A 9,287-nucleotide genomic window follows, 5' to 3' on the forward strand; every position below is an offset into this window, starting at 1 on the left:
TCTTGGATGAACTGACCAAAGTCATCCCGTCCTTTGTTATACACTTTGCACCCACAAAGTGTAAGGTCATGCTTGTGGACGTGCAGTCACTGAACACGCCACTTATAATCCAGGGAGAGGTACTGGAAGTTGTGGAGGGCTCCACGTATCTTCTAAGTTGTATTAGTTCTGATTGTAGTGTGACAGATTAGGTGAATGCACAAATCTGCAAGGCTCGGGCCGCGTTTGCTAATTTGAGACACCTATGGCGTCAGAATGGTTTATCCCTGAATCTGAAGGGACGTGTGTATCAAGCTACAGTGTGGGCTGCTTTGTTGTATGGCTGTGAGACTTGGCCTATTCGAGCAGCGGAACTGAGACTTCTTCAGGTGTTCGACAATCGTTGTCTCAGAACCATAACTCGTGTGAATTGGTGTCGGCGAATCCGTAATGAGGCAGTTAGAAAGCGCGTTTTCGGTTGTGTAACGGGTACTTCCATTGAAGAATGTGTCCAGCACCAGAAGCTGCGTTGGTTTGGACATGAACCATCGTTTGCCGCAGAGAGTACTGTTTTCCATGCCCAACCCAGAGTGGCGTAAACAGAGAGGTGGCCAACCCTTGACATGGCAGAGGAGTATGAAGGAGATCGCGAAACGCTTGGGTGCTGTCGGCGCTACTCGCCTTCCAGGATGGGGACGGTGTGATCCTCACTGCCTGGTTGGAGACACTACAACATACGGCTGCCAACCGATGTCAGTGGCGTTCTTGTTGTCAGTTTCTATCCAGATTGCCTGAGTGAATGTCTGGAGGTGTAGGCACCTCGGAATGATTGTGTTAAGCTAGCATTAAGTCCCCCGTCCACCTTTACTCTTTTCTTTACAATAAGGCTTTCAAATAAGTCATGGTTTTACGGCAGTAAAGCATCGGTGTTGAACACTGATGTCATGCTGCCGATGATGATGATGCTTCGCTGTCTAGGGTTACCTGTCCTAATGTCACACGTAAGCCATGGTGAAGCATAGGACCATATATTATCGCACAGATCAAACGGATTGTCGCGAGACTCTCAGGGTGAACGATTTTCAGGTGATGAGGGGAGATATCATCTAAACAGGAATGGCAACTCCCCTTGCCTTTCAAAACGGATGGAGCTCTTGTGAGACCTGCGGGGCTCGATGTTGACGCTAAAGTTTTCAGCTACCACGCGTATGTGCCCATCAATATGCGGCGCAACTGGTCGCCTCTGGGAGTATATACATGTATAGCTTGTTACGATGTTCATTAGATGTCTCATCATCATTGTCAGCCGTAACAATCGCCTACTTGTACAGTGGTCGTAGCTGCCACAGTATCGTTCACCTATAAGTTGGAGAGGTGGGATAGGTAGCTGCGCGTTGGAGGCGGGAGCTGATAAATTGGTGCGTAAATACAGAGCAGTCAGTGAACTATTAGGTGGGGGGGGGTAGGGAAGGAGCACTTCGACCCCGCAGGTATTAGAGACTGGTAGTGAGTCCTCTATAACCATATCAATGACGAAGTGGAAGATGAAACGCGAGAGAGGGCAGCCCTGTCGGACACCACTTGATATGGTGAACTCAGGGGAGAGCTTCCCACAGACCTTCACAAGGCCGCGGGAGTTGGTGTACAGAGCCCTATGGAGGGCCAAGAATTTATGGAAGACATCTTTGCTCTGCAGACACTGCCGTAGTGCCTGACGGTCCACAGTCAAAGGCAGCTTGAGATCAAGAAGCAACTACTGTTGGTTGCTGGAAGCAGTGTCGCTGTTCCGTAATTTGTCGGGGAGTGAAGATATGGTTGGTACATCCTCTTGCGGGACGACACCCGCCTTGGTTTTCACGGATCTGCTTCTCCCTATGTTCAGTTAACCTTCAAATGATGAGACCAGAGAGCACCTTCGATGCTACAGCTAATAGACTGATGCCACGGTGGCTTTCACACAGCGTCCACGTACCATTTTTTGAAGAGAGGGATAATTGCTGACATGCTCCATTCTGCAGGCACGTTCTCTTCGTTCCATATAGCACCAATACGCTTTGTCAGGTGGATCGTCAGAGATTCTACGCCTCCTTTGAAGAAGGCTGGACACAGACTGTCCGGTTCGGACAGTCGGTGCCCTCTCACGTTTTAGCACGGATATTTTGTACCTTAGTTCTTCCGACGGGCGATCAGTGCTTACATTCCATTCGCCTGTATGCATTGTCTCTACAGGCTGTATTGCAGGAGGGTAGATGAACTGTTCTTTGGTCCATCTTTCCAGTCGACGTTTGTGCGAGCGAATCAATGAACCACATTTTTCACTCATTTCTTCACTTGCCAATGCTTTCCTAGGGCCAGTTGATCGTATCAGTTGATATAGGGCATGGCTGTTTCTATCTCCCGAGCTTTCAATGTCCAACAGAGCTCTCGGTCTTTATTTAGGCTCTTCATTATTTGGCGCCTAAGGGATTTGTGTGCACCGTCGTACTCGTTGCCTGCTGGTATGGAATTCCTGGCATCGATCATAGATAGCGATCTCATCGACATCCAGTGTTCTTGTGGTCGAATTGGAGGTCGGATAGACAGCCGCAAGCATAGCTGTTTCCACATCTTGCAGTGTTTCATACACGAGCTCACTACCAGTACAGTATTGGTTTACTGCGGAGAGTCGTTGAGCTAGCTCAGATCGATACTATTGAGCTATAATAGTTTTTCGGCATGGTTCTTACTGACTCACGAGGGCTGGGGGGGGGACGAACTATCAGGCGTGCACGCACCATGACGTGATCGGAATCAAGTGGTGCCCCAGAAGGAGCAGCAGCAGTGGCTTAGGGTCACATGATCCAACCGGTTCCATGGTTGATTTGCGGTTGGTGCCTGCTAGGTTACACAATGCGAACGTTCATGTTGAAGGTTTGTACTAGCCAGAAACTGTTTATGATCAGCACACAACTGGAGGAGTCGCTCTCGGTTGTCTGTGCGACGAGAGCCGACTCCGAACAGGCCGCCCAAATATGATTCCAAGGAGCTCAGACCACCGACTTGGGCATTCACATTGCTCGCAAGGACCACAGCGTCAGTGCTTCTTGCTTGAAGAATGAGTCCAGATAAATCTCGACAGTCCCCCCTCAGCGTCAGAAATGCAATCCATTAGGGTATAAACCGACACTACAAACCGCATTTTTGTGTAGACAGGCATTAAGCTGGATAACCGCACGGCGCAAAGACGACTGTTCACTGGGATCCAATCCAGTGAAGAGCATTCAGCTCTGGGGATGAGTGTAACTCCCACACCATTTATTCCACGAGTCGTTGCTTCTGGGTCACCGGACACACGGAGGGTGAAATGTGAAAGAGCTGAGTTCATCCTTGGCGTTCTGAAAGTCATAAATACGCTTGGGTCTTGTGTGCGTAATTCGGGGACACAGCATACATCAATTTTACGGGAATATAAGGTTTCAGCGAGCAGTACCTGTTTGGCCAATTTGATATATAGTACGGACATCAAAAGCTACTAAGTAGAAAGGCTCTCGTGGATTCAGCGAGCTATTATTTTGTTTATCGTTAGTATCGGGCAGCATAAGACCCATCGGTCGGACAACTGACAAGCAGATGACTCAGCAACGTTTCGTTGAGTGGTGAAAGGAGTTGGTAAGGGACATCGGTGGACAGAGAACCGTGCGGGCCAAGGCCTGGAAGCGAGTTTGGTTGAGATACCCCACTTGAGCCTTTGACTCAAAAGTCTGACCCACAAGGCAGTTGAAGAGTGTAGGGTTTTGTTTGGAGGCCATGTCCCTAGTTTCCGACTCAAGCAACGGGAATTCTTTCGGACACCCCTCGGAAATGGTGACCCAACAGTTGTGAGAAAGCGGTTGTTAGAGTTTTCTTGGAGGACCCTGCCCGGAGCCAATGACTCAATAGTCTGACCTACTTGGCTGTAGGGGGCCAGCCTGGTTCGACGGCGTAGGACTCACTCCTTATGCGGCTGCGCACAGCAGGTGCCTTCTAAGCAGCACCGGACTCTCTGGTTTAAAAAGTATTTCGATTGTATTGAATAATGCGCCGGCGGTCACGGTCAACCGTTTGGCAAACGGAGATTTTTGAGGCCAAGGTCTGCTAACCCGTCCTTCCTCGTGGGAAAGCATCACCGCTGCTTCCATGAATATGGACATACTGGTCGCCTGGGAGAAACAACTTACTGCACTAACACTCATATCACACAGGACAGTACGACTTTATCTCCAGACCGCCTCCTAGCACTATTACTTATAGTACAGGGTCTCGCTGCTCTTGGTATGACTACTCCCCTTTGGCCCTCCTGGCGTGGTTGCACTTTGTGGAACGACGTTCCAACCAGTGTTGACCGCAGGATCAGTGCAGCGCTCAAGTCCAACCATCACGTGAAGGTGGCAGCTTAAGGTCGGGCCTAGATGTCTCAGCAGCCTGTTACTACCTGGAAGATTCCCTTTTCCAAGCACTCTGTCTGCACACGTCGTTTTGTGAATGGTGCATACAAAAGTGTGTATTCTCTACTTCCGGGTGGTTTGGAGGGGTCGTTGCATTTCACCACAGGATTCAGTCTTCACTCGGTCGTCGCGTGGAGCTATCAAGAACGAAAAAGCACATTTCCCAACTCCTACATAACTTCAGTTACGTTTCGAAATCTGATGCTCGGTAGCACATAGTGAGCTAACGGACATACGCTCGTGGATGGAAATATAGCGGAAAGGAGCAGTGACGCGCGGTTTTACCAACCATAGTGAGTTTGGGCTGAGCTAAGGCTTACGAGTCCTAGAGAGCATCCGGATCACCAAGCAACTGGGCAAGTTTACTTACTCATGAACGTGAAGTATCTTGAACAGACAGCTGTCAATTTTACACTAGTTCTGTTTGATTTCAGTTTCAATGTACAGCCAAGTGTACGTAGCTGGGTAGAAAACTGGTCACCAGAACATAAGAAGTTCAGAAGGTTGCTCTGGTGTTTCCCACTGAAATTAAAATTTGTTACCGTTTATATAAAAAATCCAAAGTTCGCCGGTCTTTGAGAAATCGATCGGTGGAATCCTGATGAGCCCTAAAAGCTCATTTGGCCCAAGCATCACAAGTAACCCGACGGACCGTTTGTTCCGTATGCATGAGAATCGCGTACATCAATAAAGGACGTCCCAGTATCGGCATGGACCCTATATTGAAAAGCCTAGCTCAGATAGCAGAGGGAATATTGCGAAGTAGCCAACCTAAGCGCGTTGACTTACGTTCACCAGACACGTGAAGGCTGGAAAAAATTCTTACAGTTCCTTGGTCTTCTTTGACCGTATCCACCAGGTTCACGTAACGTCGCCGTTCTTCCAAATCACGTGAGCGAAATAAGGCGTCAGATACCAGGAGTGTGTCGATGGCCAATGCATCGGAAGCAGCTTTGACATGTTTGTAGCTACAAGGGATATGAACAACTTTAGAAATCACGGCAGTACTTGCAAGGAAACACACGAAATTACAGTTCCCAACAAAAGGCATCAGACTGCACCTGATGCAGAGGCTAAAGTGGTTTACAGAACAGGAGTGCATCGGTTGGAGCGTCTCGGGCGACCGTACCGTCCAAAGAGGTGAAACTCTGGGGATCTGTAGGGACTTAGACAATGACTCACATTCGACTGCGGCTTGATCCACTGATTTTAATTACTGAACATTCGACAAACGTCTCGAGAATGCGTAATTTTATCCAGAAAGCTTCACGAGACAACAATCGGATCCGGGAGTGTAGGGCGTGTTTGGTGAGGCCACAGCAACTACTCAAGATGACAGTGGAATGAGGCATCGATATGAGATCTCCATCTACCCGTCTGTATTGTTTATTGCAAGATACGGTGGAAAAAGAGAGTGACTGATAAGTTAATACGGATTCCAGTCCTTAATATTCTCCGGGACAGTTTAATGTTCAGTACGAGGGAAATTATGTTCAGAGGGTATATTAAGGATGCTTGTCTCTATGTTTCGTGTCATCTTCGGTGACGAAATAGGGTGACTGAAATTTTCACCAAGCTAAATGAAAATCACAGGTATATTTGGAACGATGGGCACCTGCAGAAAAAAACACCCACACGAATTAAACAATGTTGCTAAGATTGAAACTACAGGAAAACGGACATGCAACACTACTCACTCGAACATACAGTTGTATCAGTAGACTCGTAAAGTACGTTAAACCTAATATATGGTACACCAATATGAACGCCGGTGCTTCATTTGCATACAGCCCCTTCTGAAAAACAATGATCAATTAACACTTGCCTCAGTCAGTCACTCTGGAGTGCAGCCAACAATGCGCCCTTCCCTACACCAATTGACATGTCTTTCTATGACCAACCCCAGCCACTTAATAACACACTGAGGCTGGTGCCATCTCTCGCGCACACATTTATCACGTTAGCCACCACACCACCCTACACATCAAAGGTTGTCGATCAGTTGATTTTAGCTATACTCACTACTTACAGGTGTAGAGGAAGTAAGTGCCTTGTGCGCAATGAATGGTTCTAGGTGACAGAATATACTTCAAATACAACAAAGCAGTTATTCACCCGTAAAACCGCACAGTACATACCCATAGAATGCCCGGGATTGATCAACCTTTAGCATTTGATAGAAGTCGTTCAATGCATTCACTTCAGCAGCAGCTTTCGTATTGGCCAGTTTACTCTGTATACTGCTGTCCATGAGAACCTCTTTCAATGCATGCTTGTGGCCAGAGGAGGAGTGTACTAGGACGAACTTGCCCTTGTTCTCGAGAAACACGCGTTTGTCTTGTTTGGTCGATGTTTGCATCAGGTAATCGAAGAACTGCTCGCGGACGAAACCAGGGCTGGCAAGAATGACACATTTGACGACTGATGAGAGTGATAGGGAGAAAAGGAATGGATATGGATACAACAGCCAGGCGAGAAAACACCTGAGCTAATGAGTCAAGTGTGTCGGCTTGCGAGCTAGAATGAGTTATCCAGGCGCTTCTGACACAAAAATGGCACCAAGGTACTACTCGTTGTTTTCTAATGACGAACCCTAACCCGCGACACGCCAAAATCCAAGGTTCACGAAAGTTACGGGGTAAAAGTGGCTCAAAGGGGATACTTTTTTTGAACCCTTACGGGTCATAGATAACATGAAATTTTTACTGTACAGTTAGCGTCCTTATTGACGTCTGTTTTCAGCATTTCTTACCCCCCCCCCCCGCAATACAGCTACGAAGTATTAAGTTACAGAGCTCAAAATGGGCCTGGTAATTGGTCTTACACAACAACCAGTTTGAAAGATCAGTGATTTAATCGGCAGGTGCCAAGTAGTTACGTTTTGAATGTTGCCATTTGGAGTTGTCCGGAGTGTGTAATTATCTCGTAGTAGTACGTGCCCACACCTGTTATTTCTGGACAGAAAATGCACCATATATTTTGCCCACTAAACTGCGGCCAAATAGCGATTTTTATAAAGTGAAGGCCGCTAGCTGATTTGCGCAACTACCTAGATGAAATAGAATGGATAGAATACAAACCACAAAGCGACAGGTTTACGATGAGTGGTAGAATCAGGTTCAAAACACAAAACTCACTATCAAAGCGTACATGGCGTTCTAGTGCCTGCATTATTTGCTCAAAAAAGCGTGTCATCCCCTTTTCATGTTGCGTTGTAGGGAGGCCAGGACGCTTTCGAGGAATGTTGATTTCGATTTTGGCCCGCACAATTGTCGTTGTACTGGTCACCAGACAGACGTAGGCTAAACCCTCGTGCATGATTACGGCAGCCAGGTCCGCATGTTGTGTTGGGTCTGCAGCCTGTTCGACCAACATCAAGGCTATACTATCCCATTCGCTTTTGAAAATGGTGAATTTCTCGTCCAGCGTCAAGTCCAAAGTGTGATAAGCTCCCATTTTGACAAACTGGTTCTCGGCAACATTGCGGCCCTTCAGGTGCAAGACGGAACCCTAAAATAGCAAATAAGTGTGAAGCTGCCGTAAACCTGCATACAGACGGACACAAAAGCAAACTAAGTGGTTGCGAGCTTGCTTATTGTCGAAGGAGAATACACTTAAGTTATGTTCAATTGATATAGTAAGGAATACTGTATAGAAAAGAAGTTGGTTATCGCGTAACAAAGGCCACAGGTTGAACGTTGGTTTCAACGCTCTTTGCAACAAGTGGTTTCGATTCGATATCTGAATAACGGAAATGGAAGGAAATAGAACTATCTAAGATTGCTTCTTCAGTCACAACACGCATAACAACCAAAATGCTATGAATAAATGTTATCAGGCCCATGACGTATAGGTCAGACACAATGCTGAGTGGAGTCCACTCAATCGCATAAACAGAGCGCAGCATTAGCCTCTAAGGAGTGAACAGGAGTGCGTTCATTAAATTCCATACTAACGATCGGTTAAATAAGAAAACAACGGAAAGCGCTAAGTCGGTCTCAACCAAATGGACAGAATACCAGTCGACTGTTGCCGAGCTGGAGCTGTTGTCTAGCTACTGACCCTGTTAAGCAAGTAAAGAACTATTGCTTCCGAGCCATGCGCCAACAGGTGTACCTATTTCACCCCAAATGCTCACCTAAGCTGCAGACGAAGCAAAACGGACCAGAAATGTTCATTTTGCGGCATCGCGTACGCAGGAACACTTAGGCCTTAATTCCCATTCATTCTCTTGACGGCGGTTTGCAATGTTTTTGATTTGGTGAGAATACTGCCCCTGGATGACACGGTCAAACGATCCGTCTATCTCGGAATACTTGGTCTTAGTTCATCCTAGGATTTTTCCCTAAGACAGTGTCTGATAATTGCACCCTGGTAGTTGTTTGGTTTCAAAGTGCTTCGCAACGATAAGAATTCCCTAGCAAGACATTTGTAGCGCATATTGATCCTATCCGACGAAATAAATATTAAACAGAGATTTCCCGTGCTCAATGGAAATTGCCGTTCGACTGAATAAAAAGTTTTGCAGCGCAGGAGCGAGGAAACATATGTCTTGAGGAGCTGATGACAGAAGACGCCGTGTAGACCTCAAGTGTGTTAAATTAAAGTCTTTGCAAGCAGTTACAGGTTGCTAAACAAGCGAAATGTTTTCAATCAATTGGAAAATGTTTGGGACCGATTGGGAAGTCATCGTTTCAGAGGTTTGGTGAACAATCGGTGGATTTATCGCGGGTCAACATTTCGCTTTTGAAACAATAGCTTTGTCAGGCCAAGTGAGTAAGTAGTTTGATTGGGTTTAAGGCATTCAGGGAACCAATCCATGAGATTTCTTATGACTAGCAGACT

The 9,287-nt window shown here is 46.8% G+C and overlaps 1 protein-coding gene across 1 annotated transcript in view; it reads right to left on the reverse strand.

The window, feature by feature from the left end:
• T265_08609 (hypothetical protein) overlaps positions 1 to 9,287 on the reverse strand; it is a gene marked incomplete at both ends in the record, with an annotated part of 26,046 nt that overhangs the window by 3,494 nt on the left and 13,265 nt on the right. The window contains 3 exons of the mRNA XM_009174464.1: positions 5,232 to 5,410; positions 6,581 to 6,863; positions 7,580 to 7,952. Coding sequence (XP_009172728.1) covers positions 5,232 to 5,410; positions 6,581 to 6,863; positions 7,580 to 7,952 — 835 coding nt within the window. The remainder of the gene's footprint in view (positions 1 to 5,231; positions 5,411 to 6,580; positions 6,864 to 7,579; positions 7,953 to 9,287) is intronic.

The sequence above is a fragment of the Opisthorchis viverrini genome, assembly GCF_000715545.1.
Source record: "Opisthorchis viverrini unplaced genomic scaffold opera_v5_227, whole genome shotgun sequence".
Classification (NCBI taxonomy): Eukaryota; Metazoa; Platyhelminthes; class Trematoda; order Opisthorchiida; family Opisthorchiidae; genus Opisthorchis; species Opisthorchis viverrini.